The sequence below is a fragment of the Nesoenas mayeri genome (assembly GCF_963082525.1).
Source record: "Nesoenas mayeri genome assembly, chromosome: 3".
Taxonomy (NCBI): domain Eukaryota; kingdom Metazoa; phylum Chordata; class Aves; order Columbiformes; family Columbidae; genus Nesoenas; species Nesoenas mayeri.
The window spans coordinates 88,716,267-88,738,133 of NC_137544.1; the positions used below are offsets into that span (position 1 = coordinate 88,716,267).

A 21,867-nucleotide genomic window follows, 5' to 3' on the forward strand; every position below is an offset into this window, starting at 1 on the left:
TTGCACACACATTTCACAGTCATTTTCTGTACTTTCTTCTCAGGTGCTGAACTGAGAAAGTTCTTGCTCTGTTTCTGAAACCAAGACCTAAACCAGTCCCATTGTCCTGCAGACAGCATGGCCCTGCATTGCCTCCCATCTCTGTAGAGAGTCAGAACTAAGATAGAACTCATTCAGGTTGGGGGGAGAAGGGAACACCAAAAAAAGAACACAAATGACCATTTAAAAATAACCAAAAAAACACAAACAAACAAAAAAAACCCCACACAAGCCAGTAACTCAGAACAAAACATTTTCCAGTTGGTTCACTGCACAGCAGGAACTACTTGTGCTAGCACAGAAGGTGGGAACAAAGCAGGATAGCTTACTTCTGTGCTAGAGGAGCCTGCATGGAATGTCAGTGAAATGGAGCCTCACCTACATTTGTCCTACAGGTTTCTAATGTAAGGAGATACATGTCTCTATAGAAGCTGCAAGATTTATATTTAATAGCAAAGGTTTCTACAAGATCTCATTTTGCTAAAACTTCTTGCAGAACTTACGTATCAGACTCAGTCCCTCTTTTCAGGTATTTCTATGCAACACCATTTCGGAAAATTCATATTTGTGCAAGTATTCATTTACCACCACGATTAGCAGGTAAGTTAAGAATTGTAAGCTTAATTCATGCATCAAAAATACACAGCATGAGGATAAACAAGAGAGGGCCTTACCAGGCTTACTCCTCTTTTCGTCAGAAACTGGCCCAGCCTCTTGGCACGTCCTCCAAAGAACTTCCCCAGAGCACTGATCCACGTCAAGCAGAGAGGAACTCCAAAGAGCCCATAAAATATGCAGAAGAGACGCCCAGAGGGTGTCTTTGGAGAAACATTTCCATAACCTAAAAGAAGAGATAAGTACAGTGCACAGCCTGTTCTTGTTGCAGAGAATTCAAGGCAATACTACCTATGCACAAAATAACATTGCGTGGGCTTCTGCTGTATCAGAGGCTGTTTACTTCATCAGTTATAAGGGCTTTACTCCAGCTGCTTATCTTCTGAATCTGGATGCCTTCCAATTCTGCTCTAGCAAACGTATGTTCCATTATTGCAGGCTGAGTGGATTACTGCATTTTAAGTGTTTCCTAGATTTACTGCATCTTGACAGGATGAGAGAAATATGAAATAAAGCTCATCTCAAAACTTCTAGTATGATTCCCCAACCTTAAGCAGCACTGCTAAAAACTTGATGGAACCACTTCTATAGAATAAAAGCTCAAAATTCACCCTGAAGCTAGCTTCCATGTAAAAGATCCACTATACACATTTAACTTGTGACACAGCAAGGTATTTCAACTCAGATTAGTTTTTTGCTGGTCACAGAGCCCAACAGGGCATTACGAACTCAGGCTCTAAAATCAGTAGCCTATTTTCTGAACCTCTGCCAGAGCCTTCTTATTTAGGTGTGTTCCTGACTTCCCTCTTCAACTTTTTGTCATAACTTAAACGCTTTGTATTGTGAGTTTCAAATAATAAAGAAAACCACAGTACTGCATACGGTTCAACAGTAAGACTTCCATTTCTGTATGCCTCCAAGCCCTCTCTGGTTGTTTTGCACTCCTGTTTTTTTGCATTGTAGGTGTAGCAACGGTACAGCAACATTATGTAGCAACTATTTTTCTGTAAGAGCAGAAGGCATATGATATTGAGCTCTGAAAATTTGTATATCAAACGAGGAAGAAATCTTTCAATGCAGAGGGTTTTATAAGCACAAATCAGTAGGGAGATTCAGAAGATATTTGTTATACTTTTTCTTCCTTAAGAGATAGATAAAAAGTCTAGATTGTTCTGCCAGACAAGAACACTGATAATTCGGTAGCTTAAGAAGATGCACATGGGTAACAGGACAGCTATACAAAAACCTCACATGCTCCTGCTTTTAAGTATTAGTTTAATGGAATGTTTTATAGTGATTTTGTTTTGGGATTTTATGATTTGGATACTGAAGTGCATGAATTAATGGAACTGGAATGACTCCAGTCATCCCCAACAGCACCTTGAATCTGTTACTTATTGGAAACGGCACTCTCTTCGTGGGTATACAGAAGAGAAATGTGTTCAGGTTTTTTTTCCTCTCTATGAACCTGCAGGTGAACACGCGCTCTAGGCAAGTCCAGCCATGGTGATTTTATTCAGTGGCTAGTTTGACACATGAACGACATAAACGGAAGAGTATAAACACACTAGAGCATAAAGAAAACTGCAGTTAGTAAAGTTGACATAACAGATACCTACCGATTGTAGTGATCACAGTAGCAGCAAAGATCACAGCATTAGGCCAATTCCAGTTGTTGAAAGTATTGTTCCCAGTGATGGCAACCCCCTGTCCAGCGGCATTTGACACAACCTGCAAGAAAGGAGTTTAGAGTCATTCTTGGAAAATCCTGTCAGCCTGAAAATGTGTCTGTCCCTCTCAGGTTTTCCCCATTTGTTCATAATTTCAAAATAGTCACTCAAGTTTTTGTGAAGGCTACCCTAGTATATTCACTAACAATTTTATGCAATATTAAAAACTTACTTCACCTAGGAAAAAGTAGTGCAGGTGCTCTAACATTTAAATAAGGGATTTTAATTAGATAAGCTTTTACTTGATTTACCAGTTTAACCCAAATGGATCTCTTCCAGATATCAAACACACTCCTCCAGACTGAACTAACATTTAACCTTCAGTGCAGTTCTTGAATTTTGTTTAATACTAGGCACATCCTAAGAACTACTATCCATTTCAAAACATGGTTACATGCCTCATCTTGACTTGGGCTTGAGCACGACGTCATAGAACCCTTGGCAAAGCAAGTGTGATTAATGTTAATTCACCTGCTGTCCCTAGCAAAGTCAAACCATCAACAAGACGATGTAAAACTGCACTTTTCAATGGCAAATTAACTCTTTTCCAAAGTATCTCATGCAGCAAGACTCTAATAATTGTCCTTGAACCAGGCCCCTTTCTTAACCCATCTTTGAATCTACTGTGCAAAGTAGATGAATGCAAAGCACTTGTTTACAATGTTATAGGGAAGCAAGAGTAGTTATTAGCATTTCCACAGATTCAGTAAGTCAATTTTTTAACATCTGGTCAGGGCTTCAGGTGCTCAAGAATTACTGACCAGATATCTACACCTTCTGTATGACAGGACTTGAAAGACCCCGTCTGCCCTGCCTTTCCAAAACTAGATGGTAGAAAATGCATCGATAAAAAAACTAATTACTATTTAGTGCAGAAAGTCACAGTTTCAGAGTACAAGAGAAAAGTGATTTATCATATCCTTTCCTAGAAATCCCTAGTTATTTAAATTTTTGCTCTGTCACCTCATGCTACAGTTAAAGCCTTCTCAGATTACTCTGCTTTTTTTCCCTTCAGTGTAAGCCAAGGTTGGCTGCATCCATATACAGGAGAGGTGAAGGTATCTCCAAAATTTGATTCATGATATTATCCCACTTTTTGTGTTTCTCCCTCAGTAACTGTTGAAGACAAAAACTATCTTGAGCTAAATACCTAAAATTGGAGGCATTTTTTAAAAATAATAAACATGACAGGTGAGGTTTATCTTAAAGCTGTAAGAACTTATAGAGGTAACTACAACCAACTTTTCCTTCCCTCCTCACCCCTTCCTTCCTTCCTACTTGATTAAGATCTGATCTTGGACCCAGCAGACTCAACACAAAGTTCAATCATTACTGAAAACATACACAAGTTCACACAAGTCTTAATTATTCTTGAGACTTATTACATATCACCACCCTCCTGTAATAAAAATGCCCTCAAAGTGAATGTATTGTGCATATACAAGATGCAAACAATTTAATTAAAAATGCACTTTCAACATACAAGCTATTACAGAAGATAAAAGGAGAAGCATTGAAAGTGAATAAAGGTACAGAACTAGATTTTTCTCCTGGTAAACTCAATGTGTGTGCAAAATTGCGTGCAGCGTCTTTCCATAGCCTACAGGCTCTGGATAGAAAAGGATAGAGAGTTCTCACCAAAGCAGTCTTTTGTCAGAAGAAAGTAGTCTTGAAATGAGAAGTAGCTCTAAAACACGCAGGTCAAAAGCAGGCAAGTAAACACACAATGCCACCACCTTCCAGAAACAATATATGAAGCAGCTACTATGCATCGCAAGAGTTCTTCTGAGTAGAGAGGAATCAAAGCAATATCACCTATTTCTGCTATTGTCTGCAGATGAACTTCCTCAAAGTCCCAAAGGACAACCAAAGCACCTAGTAGACCCACTCTATGATCTATTATCCCTGAAAAGATGCCTTGACTTCTTCCACTGCCCAGCAACACTGCACTACATGTTACATCAAATACCAGTTCTCTGGTCATTTTTCATGCTGTAAGTGAACTTCAATTTTTTTTTAATTGTTATTTCCTCATGGGGAAACTGATCTCATAAGAGACACACTGAGGTATCTGTTTCCATTGTCACTTGGCCATTATCTCATTGCATTACTCCACCCCTTCAGACTGAGCTAATGAGCTCAGTTTTCCCCAGTACATACAGTTACGTTCAGATTTGCCAGCACTTCAGGTCTGGAGGTGTGAAGGGAGCCCACAGCCACAGGGAAGGAGCTGCTGGACTGAGGAGCACGCAGCTGCCCTTCACACCCAGGCAGTTCACGTTTTGGGGGAGAGATGGCCAGCTCTCCCAGTTACATAGAGAATCGGACATACTCTCCAGCCAAAGCTGCCACCCTCTTCCTGTCCCTATTTGCATGCAGCTGTTATCAGCACATAATGACTTACTATCTACAGTCTAGTCTTTTAAGTTACTTTATGTCTGCAATAAGCCTGAATGCACGCTATGCATCCCAGCTGCACGAACAAAGATGGTTACAAAACATGTTTAGATAGCTTTGGTGCAGTGGGAAATAGGTAGCTGCTTTCCAAGGAGTATAACTTTTGCCCATATTGAAATAATCAAATATTTTGGCTTCAACAAAACAATGTGAGTGGACACTATACAACCGAACAGCAATTTTTTTCTTGGTAAATCTGTAAGGCAATGTCAGAGATGCCTTTACTTTCATATGCTAGGATACAGAATGCCCCACATTGCCTGTGCTGAATTTTTGGAGCAAATTTTTTGTAGATTAAGAAAATCTTCAGATGGGAAAATAGGAGGCAAGGAGGGAAAGGAATAAGAGGGTAAATAGTGCAAATGTTACTAATATGTTGAAAGATGTCATTTAGAAAATACCTTTTCAAGTATGACCAATTTCAAAGGCTGAAAATGGTTAGCTAACTATTAATTTACACATTGCCTTAGACCCAATCTCATGACAGTTTCTACTGATAAAGGCAGCACTTTCTTTTCAGTCAAATGACTTCTGCTTGACAGGAATCAAACCCCTTCTTCTCCCTCACTCCTCATCACTCCAATTCTGCACTTCAGCAAAGAAAAAAAGGAAAAGAAGATCTAAAGTCCCTGGAGCTATTGCTGAAAGTAAACAGATTTGCAATTGCAGAAGGAGATTTAAGACACAGGTAAAACTAATACATCTTCTGATTACATTAACACAGGTAGAAAGGGGATGCCATTTGAACATAATCAAAGAGACAATTAGCTCCATTTGCAGGTGCTTCCCTACAGACAAATCCCAGCACAGCTGTAGTACAGCCTTGTGTTTCCTGGGCTTGGTGACATTTTTATTAACCCTATGACAACCAGGTTCACTCAAGATTTACCAGATATCCAAGAGCTAGTTGTTAAATCTCATCTATCTTGGGCAAAAGAGATAAGAGTTTCTCTCAGATGCTTTGGGCACATGCCACTTGTGTCTCCCTACATAAGTAACAGTAGGGCTGAAAACTTCTCAAAACCAATTTGGAAATAGCAAGAAGCAGCCTTGACACACATAGATATTACAGATATGCTCCTACCTCTATTTATTCTACTTCTCCATTTTCTGCTGGGAATAAGACCAGAACAACAAGGTCTTCCCAAACTGGCCTGTCAAGGTTTGCTAGGGTGAGTCTCTATGGTGGCTTAAAAGCTTGCAGTAGTCAGCAGACCCATCTTAGTCACCCTTGACTTTTTATTAGCAGGAGGGATGGCTACGTTTGAAATTTGATCAATACTACTGCCAGGTAAAACAGTTCACAACAGACTTACATTTATTCCCTGTAGAAGTAATGCAGGGGTCCAAAGCAAAGAGAACAAGGCACATTGGACAGCACCTCCAAGTGAGCTTTATCATAACTAGGTATGTGGTATATGCCATTTTACTTTGGTTTCTTGGCCTTCAGAAGAGGGAAAAATGGGACAAAACTACCACCTTCTGCCTCTGTAAGCATGGACAAGTACACAAGGCTTTGTTTTATTTCAACAAAAAATAAGAAAACATTATTTTACACCCTCCCTTCAGGTATTTATATACATTGATAAGATCCCCCTGAGCCTTTTCTTCTTCAGGCTGAACAGTCCCAGCTCTCTCAGCCTTTCCACATAGGAGGACTGGAGCAACTTCCAGTCCCTTGATCACCTTAGGGACTCTATGCTGGACTCTCTCCAGCACACCCTATGTCTCTTCTGTATTATACCACAGTGTGGTCTCACCAGTACAGAATAGAGGGGAAGGATCACCTCCCTCAACCTGCTGGCAATGCTTTGCCTAATGCAGTCCAGGATATCTTTAGCCACCCTTGCTGCAAAGGCACGTTGTTGGGTCGTGTTCAACTTGATGTCCACCAGAACCACAGGTTCTTTTCTGCAAAGTTGCTTTTGCAGTTAGGTGTGCACCAGTATGTACTGGTATGGGGAACCACACACAGTGATTTTATTCTAAGAGCTAAGGACTCAAGGACAGCTGCAATACAGGTTGTGCATATCAGGTAGGAATAATTTTGTATTTGGAATGAAATCCTAGACACTTTAATAAGGATTAGCTTGGTCTGATAACAATGAGCAACAGGAAAGAAAAAGGACTTCTGAGCTACTTACGGCCAGATAGACCAAACTAAAGACATGAGACAAAAACCAGGTCATATAAGTTACAACAGATCCTGCCCCATAGGTACCCTGTTACTTACAAGAATAGCAGCCAGATACTGGTCAGCACCAGGTCTCTTTTGAAGAACATGGGAGGGTTCATCCTCCTCAAAGCATTCCCTGGAGATGTGACATGTAAGTCTGATGGTAGTTTTAAGCTTCTCCCAGTGGTATGAACAATTCTCTTTCACAAAAGCTAAACGTTGCTCCATAAGAGAGAGATGTAATTGAACTATTATGCCTGAAATCAGAACCAGTGGCTTTCATTCTTCTCTCAAGAGTATTACCATGTACATAAAGGACAATCACAGCTGGCTGCTGAATCCAAAAGCAGAGTCCATTAAAGCAATAACTGATGCATCCTTTCAGGGCTTTGTCCCCACCTCTGACTCTGAAGGAAAATGGCATAATTTTGCTTCTTTCTCAAGTCCTTTTATCGAGGACATAAAGATTTAATGCATAGAAAAAACACTGAGAATTACAAATCTATCAAAAACTTTAGAGACTATCCTACAAGGAATAAAGCTTCAACACCAATCTCTGCTCATATTGACATCCAAATCTTTTATACAATTTGAAGAAACTAGAAAGCTGTGCAGTAGTTATCTAGTCATGGGTACATGCCATACTAACAATTTAGCCAATCATAATCAAATTGTTCAGAGTAATAAAGTTTAAATGTATAATATCAGATGAAACTCTAAACTGCTGTTCATCTTTAAGCAGATTTTCATTTTAACCAAATCCAGCAGCAGCAAAGCAAAACAAATAAGTGAAGTGGTACAAGAAGCTGTATGGACATTCTTCATGGCTTTTGAAATAAAGAAAAGGCTTGAAAGTAACTCCTTTTAAAAAAATCTATGCCATATAAACTGCACACTCTTCTATTTGTCCCTCATGGTTTTTACAGTTACCTAGGTTTTCTGGCTGAAGCTATAAAGTTACAGTAGCAGTCAGCTGTTTATAATAATCACATTTTTAAATACAATCAAAACATATTTAATTGTTAATGTTTATCTTGCCAATAAAAAAAAAAATTGAGTCACACGTTAAGACTTCCAGGTCAGATATACATTACAAGGTTCTGCTGACCTAGACAATATTGTCTCAGGATATGTAAATAAAGAGAAAAGAAGCCCTCTCAGTCGGTACCCCATTTGAAGGAAAAAAAGTCTGTGGGTGGTTGCAGCTAGATGGACAGAAAAACATCCTCACACTTACCATGCAGACAGGCAACACAGCGGCCATGGCCAGAAATTTCCTGCCCTGTTGGCATACTGCACTTTGACATCTGAAAAGCATATGAAAAGCAGCAGAAGCTACTTCACAGACAGCCTGAATCTGTAAGTACTTTATGGCTAGATCAAAAGTAGCAGATTCATGGTCAAACTGGGAATATATTAATCCTGACTGACAGCTGTTATCGCTCATCTATTGAGTAAGTTTGTGTGTCTAGTTGTTAAACAGCAAATACATAATTAATATAATAATAAATGCTATAATCTATTGTTTTGAGTTATAGTAGGAAATAAAAAAAAAGAAAAAAAGATTTAAAGCCAACTGCTTTCTCCACACCCCTACAATGTGTCCTGACTGAATGAAGGATACTGCCCACCAGAGAAAATATTTTCCTTACTAGAGTGTCTTGGCAGCTTGGGGCTTGGGTAACGAAAGGCAAGGAGAAACTATGCAACTGATGGTTCTACCAATGAGTAAGAAACCTTCCCCCCACAATTACTTTTTATGTCTAGATATGAGCTGTATACATGTAGTGATTTATTTAGGTTTTCTGTTTCAGTTCTCCCAAACCTCCATATTAACCTATATATTCTTGAAACTAAAATATTTCACCTCTCTTCCCAGCCTTTACTTCTGAAGAGAGCTGGACTAATGTTAAGAAAATGTTGCTGTGCCACGATGCTCACGTTGGTAACCAGAGACACAACGTGGCAGAGCTGCAGAGAGATGAGAGAATACACATAAGGTTAAACGATTTCATGGAGGTAGCGGAAAAAAGCAGCTATTTCAATGTCATCTTTGTGCGGGCTGCTATCCACATGTCTGTCCACAGAGAAATTAAAGCTCACTACTTCTTGGAAAGAAAAAAAATCACTTTGAGAACTAGAATGCAAAAAACCCACAGCCAGGAATACAAAACAGCAGCACCTTATTAGGACACACATATGTCCGGCAGCAACTTGGCACCTGGCACATTTAGTACGTAACTGGCTCAAGGCAAAAGTTCTCAGAGAGGGATGGTAGGAAGTATCCACCCCTCCAGAGCAGCTCCAATCCACCAGAAAAGCACACACTTGTGGTTCCTGCCATCCTTTTTTTCCTCTCCCGTCCCCAGTGTAATGACAGGCTTACTCTGGTTGCTCATTCTGAGTTTCCAGCTGACCGAGACGTGCTGGCATATGACCAGGGCCATTGCACGGGGGCAGGCGAACGAGCCTTTCGGGCTGCCCCAGCCACTTGACAGTCTCTGCAGGACTACGCCGAGCAGCAGGACTTCGGCTAGCTGACCTCTCATTTCCCCCTCAGCATTATCTGCGTTCGCAATACGAATTTCATGTTTGTCAGGACAAGAACCATGCCAGATGTAGAAAGAAGTCTTTCAGCTGAGTCCTGGATTTCCTACTTCACCGCTGCGGGGAATGGTTTGCGACCTTTTTTGTAGAAAGAAAAATAAGACGAGTGAACCACATTGTCTCCGTCTAACAGGCAACACCCCTGTGTCTTGCTAACCTGTGAAAGTTTTACTGTCCTTTACTGACCTATGCAGAAAGTTGAGTTGGAAGGTGGTTGGGGCAAGAGGTGCAGGATATGAGTCAGCAGCACCTGCGTGAGAAGGACGGTGGGATTTAGTAAATTCCACATTTATTAAAGAGGACATCAGTTGGCTACACAAGTCTGATTCCGGATCAACAAAGCATGTAGGAGTGAATCCACAGTTAATTCAACTGCTGTGCATGGCATTTCTTCCAAGTTGGCTTATACTAAGAGTTGTTAGGCTCTCCAAGACTCTCAATAACCCTGGAACTTGTATAGTCTATTTTAACAAAAGTGAAATTTGAGGGGAAAATAGCTTGTTTATAATAGCACAATGGGGTTATGGCCAGTACCTACTTACCACAAAGCCAAAGTTGAAACTGAGGCAAAAAATTGGAAATAGTCATTGAGGGAACAATGTTAACTTTTACTTCTAAAATAATAAAAATTCCACAACCCTCATGCTTGGTGTTGACAGATAAATAATAAACCTAACCAAAAGCATATATGAACATCACCCAAAGCACTAGAGAGATTGTTACAGGTATGCAGGATTCCTTCCCCCTTATCTATGAATCGAACTAGAACAAAAATAAAAATCAGACCCTGGAAAGCAAGTGTTAGTCCCAGCGTTTACATTCCTACAGAGATCAACTACAAATAGTGGGGGCGAATTTTTCCCCTTGCTGTCATACACTGCATTTACAAAATGGTTGATTAAGTGTTATTGCAAGTAAAAACATATTTTGCATTTTTCGATCAACAGTTTAATCTTAAAATACAGTTCCTATCAAAGGGCAAACTTTTGAAAATTCCCACTTGGGAAAAAAATATTCTGGCAAAATATTGGTTTACATACTTCAGAGGAGGGTTTTCTTTCCAGCAATAGCAAGATTTAATCCAGAATGAGATGGTATTTTCACACTCCTACTAAAACAGCAGATAAAATGTTATCTTGTCAGTTTTCCACAGTCCTCAGAAATAGGAGAACTTTAAGTTCTCAACTCTTCTTAACCACTTCAATATATCAGTGTCAGTGTTGGGTGGGTTGTTTTTTTTTTTTCTTTTTCTCTTTTTTTTCCCTTTCAGTTATAAGTTATTTAAATTTGCTAAAAGTGACTTTAAACAACTCACCGGTATCTTGGTATTCAAAATACAAAGGTACATACATAGGTCGAGTCCACTGTAGATACCACATTTTATCCAAAAGATTATAAACTAGATTGACCTTCCTCTGCAGAGAAAGTTTAGCTAGTCTTACTGATTCTTCATTTACTCAGGCAACTTTTCAGTGTTCCATTCTATTCATGCAACAGTGCTTCTATAAAGGAATTACAGAATCAAGGCACTCTATTGCTTTCCCTTCACTGCACTTAACTTTGGTCTGTCAGCAACTTGGACTTCCATCTAAGCATACCTTTTCTTACCTAACAGAGCCTCCAGCACATGCCACTTCATACCGAGCTGTCCCTACATCTAAGCATGATATTTAGAGAATGCACGTAAATACATGCCTGGTTTTCACTTTGCATAGTTGTGTTATGTAACAGGACAGCAAACCAGACATCGTTTGTGCCTGTTAATTTAGAATACAGCACGCCCAGAGGGCTTTTGACAGGAGTCCTGGTCTTGATTTCTTAATTAGGCTATTTTGTCACAAATGTTTATTGTTGGGCTCTTTTTTTTTTTTATTATTATTGGGGAAACTCCTGTTCCTAGACTTAAATGTGCCTATCACTATTTTTTTTTCTTTTAAAGCAGCCTTGCTAGTTTTATCAGATGGAGAAAGCACAGAGTGGAATACATTGTCTTGTACTGGACTTTGAAACCAGATTCCAGTGAAAGTAATTAAGTATACGCTACAAAGAAAGCCACGGATAAGAGCTGCAGATTCCTTTAAATTTACTGATTAGCCAGGAAAGCACAACAGGTTATCTAGTAAGAACACCTGAAGATCATAGCACTAAGTACAGTTAGGCATACAAGATAATACAAAATGCATAGAAACACAGAAACTGTCTTCAGCAGAGGAAAGATACGCAACTAAATATCTGTATCATTCTGCTGTAAAGAAAGCCTGTGTATGTCCTTTGAAGAACATGACTGAGCTTGAAGAGGAACCAGAAAGCATTCACATCTTAACCCTACATACATACTTTCACACTGGAAAATATTCGCTATTTAGGGTAGTTCTGAGGAAGCTTGAGGTTTATATAGTTGCTTCTTAGAACTGAGGAAGAACTCAGAAATACCCTAAAGCGAACTGGAATGGCTCAACAGTGAGCTCAGAGATATCCCTGCAAAAGAGATAGTTTTTTAGATAAACCAATTAATTCCTATTTGCACCTAAAGTTATATCACATTAGCTTTTTTTAAAAAAAGTCACACTACCCAGTCCCTGAATAACCTGTATATACAGAGAGGATTTAAATAAGAGCATCCCTGCTATGGGTTAGCGTACTACTGCATATAGAGTCCAGGACTTTCCAAAAATATCGTGAGCAAAGTTTTTCAAAAACATTTGGTTTGGCTGCAATGCCATCATAAAATAAAACTGAAGAGATAATACCATCACAGATCCCTACCTTTTTTAGGCTAATGGCCAAAAAATTCATCCAGACCTTACAGAAAAGACCTTCTTAACTGTTCTAAGTGGAAAGGAGTTCTTCCCCACCTTTTCCAAGCAGTGATGACAGCACTTCCCCCCCTCCGGCATCAATATCTTAACACTCCACTGACGATGCATGTTAAACAATGCAGGAAGTTCTTCAGTGACTGAGTCTCAAAAGGAACAGAGTGAAAACTTGAAGAAGTCCGGGCACTTCAGGTTTTTTTTCTCCTGGGTTTCATTTACCTTTTTGCAAGGGCAACGTGTGTGGGAACAGTATTAGAAAACTAAAATTTGTCACAGTGATCAAGCATCAAGCTTTCTTAATGCACAACTTCTGATGCTGACAACCCCGTGAAGAGCAAAGATAATTTGTTTAACGTGTGGAGGGTGTTCTCACTGAAGACAGTACTACAGGCTTCTTGCCGCTGGGTTCTTTTACTCTGTAATTCCCAGCTGGCAAAAAGAACCAGAGCAGAGAATGCACATTTGTCACAGACAGGAACACTTGTTATTTCATTCTTTTAAGTGCTTATTTGTTTTCTTGTTTTTCAATTAAAATTTAACCAGACTAAATGATCCTTTAGAAAGGCAATCTGCTAATTAACCTGTATCAGGCAGAACAAATCATGCTCTTCAGGCACAATCTCCCAATTTATTAGCCAGAAATAGCTCTAATCAGCCAGAGACAAGAACAGGGGAAAGGTTTTTACATGCAAAATAGGAAGATGCATGCTCTACCCTGGTTTTAGCTTGTTATCTGAAGGCCACACAATAAATCATGAATTAAGAGGAGATATAAAGAGCAATCTTTTTATGAGTCTCTCAGGTTGAAGCAAGTACAAAGTTAATTGTGGCTAATATTTATGAGTCTGGAGGCCTGAAGACACAGTCCAGTTGAAACAATTTGTGAGTCTACAGCCAAATTAATTCCATATTATTGTTTCGGGATGGAAAAGGTAAATAATTGTGCCAGCTATTCCCTGTTTGAAAGATGTTCAAAATTAGAAAAAGCGTGAGCAGTATGAAACAGGATACAGAAGAAGCAATGATAAATATCTTGGGCACTTCTATACTGTCACCATTAGATACATCGAATATTTTTCTCTCTTCCCTCCCCTTGCCTCCTTCCCTCAATTAAACCCAGGGATTCACATGCTGACCATTTTAGTAGCTCATGCAAATGTAAAGGCTGATCACTGCAATGACTTCTACTCTAGCTACAACAAGGCTTTGGTTTGCTTCTACTTGGAGAAACAATCTTAGCATTGCTGTAATGTACTGCAAGATTACCTATCAATTGGTATTGGTAACTAGCACCATCACCTCTTCATTCCCACCAGGGTGAACACAAGCTTCACAAAACCTATTGGTATTTTTGAGTTTTGCATGGAAAGTTACAGCTGAGTAATAAATCTAATAGAGAGAGCTTGCCTGAGGACATGTTGCTTCCCCAGATGCAAGTGCACTTGTTTTTTTTCTTCTATTTGTCCTTTGGCATGGAGAACAAGGGCTGAAAGTTTTAAAGTTAATGGAAAATATCCTGGGAAATAATCACTATTTGGACGGAATTATCTCCTCTGGGACAAACAAGTGGGCGGGGAACAAATGCACCACTTAACCCTCCTGGCTTCCCAACTTTTGCAGTATCTGAAAATTAATAGAAAACAGTAGTTCTAGGAAAGGGTGTTGATTAAACAACAGAAGATGCCTGCCTGTAGAAGAGAACCACTGGAAAAAACATCTGAGTGACTTGAATTATATCCTTCCACAAGAGAGCAGACCAGCAAAATACAGCTCAAAATTTTCCTACTTTCCCTAACTTCCTCCTTCAGTCTACACTGTGAACTGAATCACCCTGTCAACTAGCCTGAAGTAGGAGGAGAGTTCCAGAAATTCTGTATCTCAAGACTGGATCTTATTGCCCTTGAAAGCAATATAGGTTTTGTCATCAATTTTATTTAGATAAGATAAGGTCTTATACAGGTAGCACGTGGGTTGTGATAAGCCCCGGCAGTGCCGTAAGCTTAAGAAAAGTAATGACAGAGCAGTCAGCTGCCACACTGGCTGTATCTTTTAAAGTCATTTACTGGCATAATTTCAGACATCAGCAAAGATAGCACCAGACCTTTCATTCATATTACCCATGCTCTTGGGCACCTTATAAATCTGGTGGCATTATAGACTTTGACATGCCTTCAACATGCAAACACCTTTTTCAAACATTTATTGCTCAGCTATTTGAGAGACCTGTAAACACTCCTGGCCAATTGTACACTAAATCATTACTGCTTTAGTTTCAAGGATAGCATATCTTAATGAAGAACAAATTGTGTATTTTTAAAGTCAGCTTTAATATCTCCTAGTCAACCACTACAATTTATTCTACCTCTCCTTTCCCATTCTCTGACATAAAAGTGCTGTCATAACCTACATTATGTCATTACATCTCATCAGTCCAGTCATCTCAACAGCAAAAGCACATCAATAAAAACAAAAGCTAGATGCCTGAAATCCCTTTCCTGTCATTCTGCAAAGCATTGGTGAAATTCAACTCAGCTGGTGCAATTTCTGCAATTGTGGTCATCGGCCTTCAAGAAATGGGAACAGATGCAGCAAGAGCTAGAAAAATGAGGAGACTACTACGAGTCAGCCAAAGCAACTTGTACTGCAAAAATAAAGGCCGAGACGGAATAGCATCGCTTTCCTTTGTACTACATCAGAAACTACAACACAAGACCACAAACAAAAGACATTTAATCCAAAACCCAGAACAAAACACTGAGCATGACTGAAATCCATGCTGTAAATTAAAACAGGTTCTCAACCTGTGCAATAGTTTTTAATTATGGCATTCATCATGGTAATGTAGATGAACCTCCCTGTCTAAACCAATATCCAGCTTAACAGTGACTGGTTTAGTTTAATGCAAGTATTTCTACAATGTGGTGTAACAGGTAAGATTTTTGGACCTGAAATCCTTGTTACAATTATAATGCATCTGGGAGCATATTACTATAGAAAAATCCTCTTAGTAAGAGAGAAGGAGTTCTTCAGACAGAAGTTGTGAGAAAAAGTACAGAATTTCACTATTTTCTGTGGCACCATGAAAAGGCATTCAGGACTTCTTCCTCAAGGACTGACAAGATGCAGAGCAAGCAAGAGAAATCCTAAGAGTAAAACAGATTACTTGGACAGAAACAACTGTACTGATAAATAGAACACAAACTTTTGCAGCACCAGCTTGATTTATATTTTTTCCTGGCAGACTTTTAGCAGGAGTTTAAAAGGGTCTTTCAGTAAGGCTCAAACACCATAAAATACATGTCATTTCCTTTACTGAGTACACAAGTGGTTCTACAAAGTGGACACATTGCCCTACTGATTTTGTGAAGCCTCATCTTAAGGCTAGATTTAAGAGAAGTACAAGTCAAGATTAGTGATTTTATAATGATAATTTGCATTTGTTACTTGTACAAAGTGCTATTCTACTGAAGGTTTACAGATGGCTGTTATGTCTACAGCTAAAGACATAACACAAGAGCTATCCTCTTCAGATTAAACAAATTTTGCATGAAAATATTCCAGCTGATAATGGAAACAGAACACTAATCAAGGATTGCAGCAGAAACACTACACAACTGGGCAGGGGAGGAGTGAGGAAAGGTAGGTCTTTGTTCTTTTGTTTTGTAAAAAGCAAGAGTTGCATTTATCCTTGCAGCTTTCCATCATAAACCTTTATTTTACAAAACAGTATTTTAAAAATCGGCAGTATTGGAAATTTTCAGCCAACGGACACAAACATTTTCTAAAAAGTCCTCACATTGTATACATGTGTGTTTGTGGAAACCTGTTGTACTCTGCCCAGCTGAGATTTGGATAATGCTTATTGATTTTATGGTCTCCAACAAGTCCTGTGTTTTGCCTTTTTCTCCATTCTCATGGAAACTCCCCATTGCTTTCCCAAACCACCTCCACTGAAATGAATGCTTCAAGTCTGAGGCTTCAGTTTTCCACAGTAAATTCAAGAATAGTGCCACAGAAGGATATTCAGCCCAGACAAGGTTGGACCTAAGCACGTGCTCCTTCTTCCTTACCAAGGCAAGTTAAGGCCACTTGATTTGACAGAAAAGCTCTCACTAGTCAAGCCTTCGGAAATATTTATTGCTGTTTCTGTACCTTGAGTGTGTGATAATGAGCTCTCTCGTGGCTACATCGGCAGTTTTCTTTCTTAGAAATTAAATTAAGCATGCAATCAAACGGCTAAGAAAAAACACAGAAGAACTTAAAGCCACTAATCAGAAATCAGGCAGTCATAAGCTGCTACTATGGTGAATTTTGAGGTTTTTCAGCAAACTGAACCATTATGGTTCAATGATTAAGTTTCACCTCACTACCAACCCTTGCTGTCCTGCTGCTAACCTTCCTTTTGCCATAACAACTAGCAAACAGCATTCTTTATTAGTGACCTCCCAGTCCAGATGTGTGAAAAAGGCAACCAAAGGTAAACTATTGTAATGACACAATGAATTAATTTTGCAGTAAACCCACAAGTTTTGAAATAGTTTATTTTTTAGGATGAAACAGGAATTCAATTGAGACTTAGGTGGTAAGAGCCCATTAAAAAAAAAAAAAACAAAACCAAAAACGCAATAATTTGAACAAATGGAGCTCTACTTCTATTCTCCAGTACAAATACGTGTTACTGTTTCCTCTGGAAAAAAAGTTCTAATCTGTAGGGATATTAACCTCTTGGAGGCATGTCAATATTTTTACAGCATACGCTGTTTAAGACTTGCCTGTGTATGATGTATAGCATGGACAGTTAATTTTCCTATAAGTCATAATTCATAGGACAAACAATGTGAGCGATATTAATGGAAAGAGATCAACAAGGTTATTTCCCTTTTGTGGCTCTCTGCAGAGTTAAATAATAAGTGAAACTCATAATTCAGCAAATAAGTTAACTGGAACAATTTTGTCATTTCAGAATTGAACACTGCAGCTTACCTACTTGTGATACTTGCAGATGCTTGAATGAACTAATGCTGCTTAACTTTATTTCTCCTTTCCACTTGTGTGCAACGGTCGCAAACACCAACAGTTTTGAAAAGGCAGCTGGCTTCTTTGACAGATCATGACTACAGAATTTAACAGTTGATATGGATTTTTTTCCCTTACTAATTTCAGGACTAGATTCCAGTTTAATGAACTAGTTAATAAAATATTTTGATGAAAAGCACGTTCAGTGCTTTACCAGCATTCCCTTGTTCTTGTGATTAATGCAATTATAGAACTGTTTCCTCTTCACTTTCCCAAGTTCCACATAGACATATTTTGAAGACAAATTAACTAAAGGTTACTGCTGCATGAGAACTGCAGCTGTTCTGCAGATGCTGAGTGCCCCAACTTTTCTTTGGCCTCTGATTACTTTCAGTCAGATATAAAACGTATCAGATGATTTCATAGCTTTCATTAATACAGCTTAATTATTTTTGAGGGCTTCTACGTCAATTTGCTTATAACACAATTCACCTTGGTTTAAAAGAAAAAGTATTTCAACAACTTTTACATTGCATCAGCTGAAATGAAGAAGTTGGAATAATCTATAATACCATATTAGGCTTCCTTCCTATCGGAATACATACATGGTGACTAATGTGGCCAACTCCCCTTTAAAAGGGCTTTGGAAAATGCTGTTGTCTCCATTTTAGAGATAAGAGAGTGGAAGCAGAAGAGTCAAGAGTTTAATCAAGTCCTCACACCAGTTGGTGACCTATATTAGGCAGGGTTAGAACCAAGTACTGTTTATATGAGACTATTGCAACAGAGTTGGTACCAATTGCATAAGCAGATGCTAACCCATGCAGCAGCCTGAGTTTCCAAAATATTTCAGTTTAGCTGCAATTGACTTAAGTAGATTTAAATTAAATCAAAACAATCCTACTGTCAATAAAAACAGTTTACTGAGATGAATTTACTAGATGAGAAGGGATTGGACCATATCCTCACAGTGTTGCATTTTTTTTCCCCCTTATTCAAACAAGTCCTCAAGACCTGGAGCAGCAACCTAGTTAATCTTTACAGATTTCCACCGAACCCTAAAATGGTACAAAATGGAATATTTGGACAGAAAAGCCTTGATACTATACAGAAGTAAAAGGGGAAGCTGAGTTCAAAATGAAGCTTCCTCTCTGCCCCCATGCTTTCAGTGTATAAGTGAGGTTCATTAGGACAAGTCAAAACACAGGTGATCCAAGCCTGACATCTTGGCTTACAGAGGCCTAAATAAGCTTTTCAACTCAGTGAATGAATTGCAGCATGAAGTAGCATTGCATTAAGAAGCATATTATGCTCTGTCCCATTTATAGCTATGCATAAAAACACGCTTCAGATTAGCAAATTTACTGAAAGTCACTCTGTTAGAACACCCTAAAGACTGTTTGGAATTTGTTTCTTAGTAGCTACGACCAAAATGTTAATAGGCTTTTGGTTTCACAAACTTTTTTGTATTTCATCCCCAAATTTCAGTAAAACATTAGGGGTCTTGCTTCTCTGCAGGCAAACTAGAAGCTGCTGCGAAAGCATGCTAGTAGCATCACATATCACACTTTCTAATTTACAACATGTCTTAAAGAGAAACAAATTAAAAAACAAACAAACAAAAAACAAACCAACAAACCCCAAACAACCAACCTACCCCCCAAAAAACAGGTCCTGGTAAAACAACTGTAACTTGTTTGACGGTTCAGTGAGCTTACAAATGCTAGAATAAAAATCTTTTCTGTTCAAAGACCATCAAATCAATGAGCCAAAACTAAAAGCAATCAGACTTGGGTGGAGCAGAATACTAAGTGTAACTACATTTTTAACCAAATAGACTTTTGAATGGCACAAAAGGAGTAAGAAAAGTCATAGTGTTGGCTATTAACTCTTTGGGGTAGAACCTTTACTAACTCACCTTGTTAAGACAAACAAACAAGGTGTCCAAGGTCAACCAAAATTTTACATAATCTCAACCATGCTAGTCTCTCTCCCTGTGTCAGTCCATCAGAAAGCAGATGAAGGAAGCAAAGCAAGGCAGGCTTCCAGTGCCAATATGTCCAGGATGCTTTGCATGAATAACAAGGTGACAGTCTTATGTTAAGAGGAGTAACAAAGGGGAAAGGCCTGCCACAGAAACGCTATTAGCTTTGAGATTTCTATTACTACATACTTGCTTTATTCAGGGCTTAACCTGAACTAAAATTTTGTTATATTACTCACTAGACATCCCTTCAACACTATATTAGCTCAAGACTGATCTTTGAGGAGGATTAGGGAAAGAGAGGAGGCTGCTCTGGACAAATGTTTTTGAATATAGACAGAGATTTGCTGGCACAGTTATGGCAGGATAGAAAGAAGTGCAATTAGTAAGTAGAAAAAGTGTGCTGGGAGCAGTCTATTCTAGACGCTCTCAGACCTGTAATAGCATAACTGAGAATCATAGAATAATTTTGGTTGGAAAAGACCCACAAGATCATCAAGTCCAACCATTCACCTAACTCTGGCACTAAACCATGCCCCTAAGAACCTCATCTACACATCTTTAAACACCTTCAGGGATGGTGACTCCACCACTTCCCTGGGCCAATGCCTGACAATCCTTTCCGTGAAGAAACTTTGCCTAATATCCAATCTAAACCACCCCTGGCACAACTTGAGGCCATCTCCTCTTGTTCTATCACTTGCTACTCAGAAGAAGAGACCAACACCCTCCATGCTACAACCTCCTTTCAGGTAGTTGTAGACAGTGAGGTCACCCCTCAGCCTTCTTTTCTCAGGGCTAAACATCTCCAGTTCCCTCAGCTGCTCCTCATTGGACTTGGGCTTCAGACACCTCATCAGCTTTGTTGTCCTCCAAACTCACTCCAGCACCTCAATGTCTTTCTTGTAGTGAGAGGCCCAAAAGTGAACACAGGATTTGAGATGTGGCCTCACCAGCACTGAATACAGGGGAACAATCACTTCTCTAGTCCTGCTGGTCACACTATTACTGAAACAAGCCAGGACGCTACTGGACTCCTTGGCCACCTGGACACACTACTGGCTCATGTTCAGCCAGCTGTTGATCAACACCCCCAGATCCCTCTCTGCCAGGCAGCTTTCCAGCCACTCTTCTCTGAGCCTGTAGCACTGCTTGGGGTTGTTGTGATCCAAGTGCAGGACTTGGCCTTGTTGAACCTCAAATAACTGGCCTCAGTCCATCAATCCAGCTGGTCCAGATCTCTCTGTAGAGCCTTCCTACCCTCCAGCAGATCAACACTCCCACCCAACTTCGTGTCATCTGCAGACTTACTAAGGGTGCACTCAATCCCCTTGGCCAGATCATTGATCAAGAGATTAAACAGAACTGGCCCCAATACTGAGCCCTGGGGAACACCACTGGATTTGTCTCCATTTCCCACAACTCTTTAGACCCTGCCATCTGGCCAGTTCTTTACCCAGCAAACAGTATGCCTATCCAGGCTGTGAGCTGCCAGCTTCTCCAGAAGAATGCTGTGGGAAACAGTTTCAAAGGCTTTACTTAAGTCTAAGTACACAACATCCACAGCCTTTCCCTCATCCACTAAGCAGGTCACTGTGTCATAGAAGAAGATCAGGTTGGTCAGGCAGGACCTGCCTTTCATAAACCCATGCTGACTGGGCCTGATCGCTTGGTTGTCCTGTATGTGCTGTGTGATGGCACTCCAGATGATCTGTTCCATAATCATCCTTGCATTAAGGTCAGACTGACAGGCCTGTAATTTTCTGGATCTTCTTTCTGAGCCTTCTCGTAGAAAGGCATCACATTTGACAAATTCTGGTCAACTGGGACCTCCATGGTTAGCCAAGACTGCTAAGAAATAATGGAAAGTGGCTTGGTGATCACCTCTGCCTGCTCCCTCAGTGCCCATGGATGGATCCCATCTGGTCCCATAGACTTCTGTGTGCCTAATGTAGCAGGTCACCAGCCTTGGATTATTGAGGCTTCATTCTGCTCCCCATCCCTGTCTTTTGGCTCAGGGGGCTGGGTACCTAGAGCACAACTGGTCTTACAATTAAAGACTGAGACAAAGAAGGCATTTAGTACCTCAGCCTTTCCCTCATCCTCCATCACTATGTTCCCTCCTGCATCCACCAGAGGGTGGAGATTCTCCTTAGCCCTCCTTTTGTTGCTGACGTATTTCTAGGAGCATTTTTGGTTCCCTTTGACAGCAGTAGCCCGGCTCAGCTCTAGTTGAGCTTTGGCCCTTCCAATTTTCTCTTGCATAACTTCACAACATTCTTATAGTCCTCCTGAGTTGCCTAGCCCTTCTTCCAAAGGTTATAAATTCTCCTTTTACTCCTGAATTCCAGCCACAGCTCTCTATTCAGCCAGGCTGGCCTTCTTCCCCACTGGCTCATCTTCCAGCACACAGGTGCAGCCTCCTCC

General features: G+C 39.8%; 1 protein-coding gene across 1 annotated transcript in view; it reads right to left on the reverse strand.

The window, feature by feature from the left end:
* The window catches only part of KCNK5 (potassium two pore domain channel subfamily K member 5), a gene marked incomplete at its 5' end in the record, with an annotated part of 38,213 nt that overhangs the window by 6,661 nt on the left and 9,685 nt on the right, over positions 1 to 21,867 (reverse strand). The window contains 2 exons of the mRNA XM_080341836.1: positions 714 to 880; positions 2,274 to 2,385. Of these exons, the coding sequence (XP_080197962.1) occupies positions 714 to 880; positions 2,274 to 2,385 (279 nt within the window). The remainder of the gene's footprint in view (positions 1 to 713; positions 881 to 2,273; positions 2,386 to 21,867) is intronic.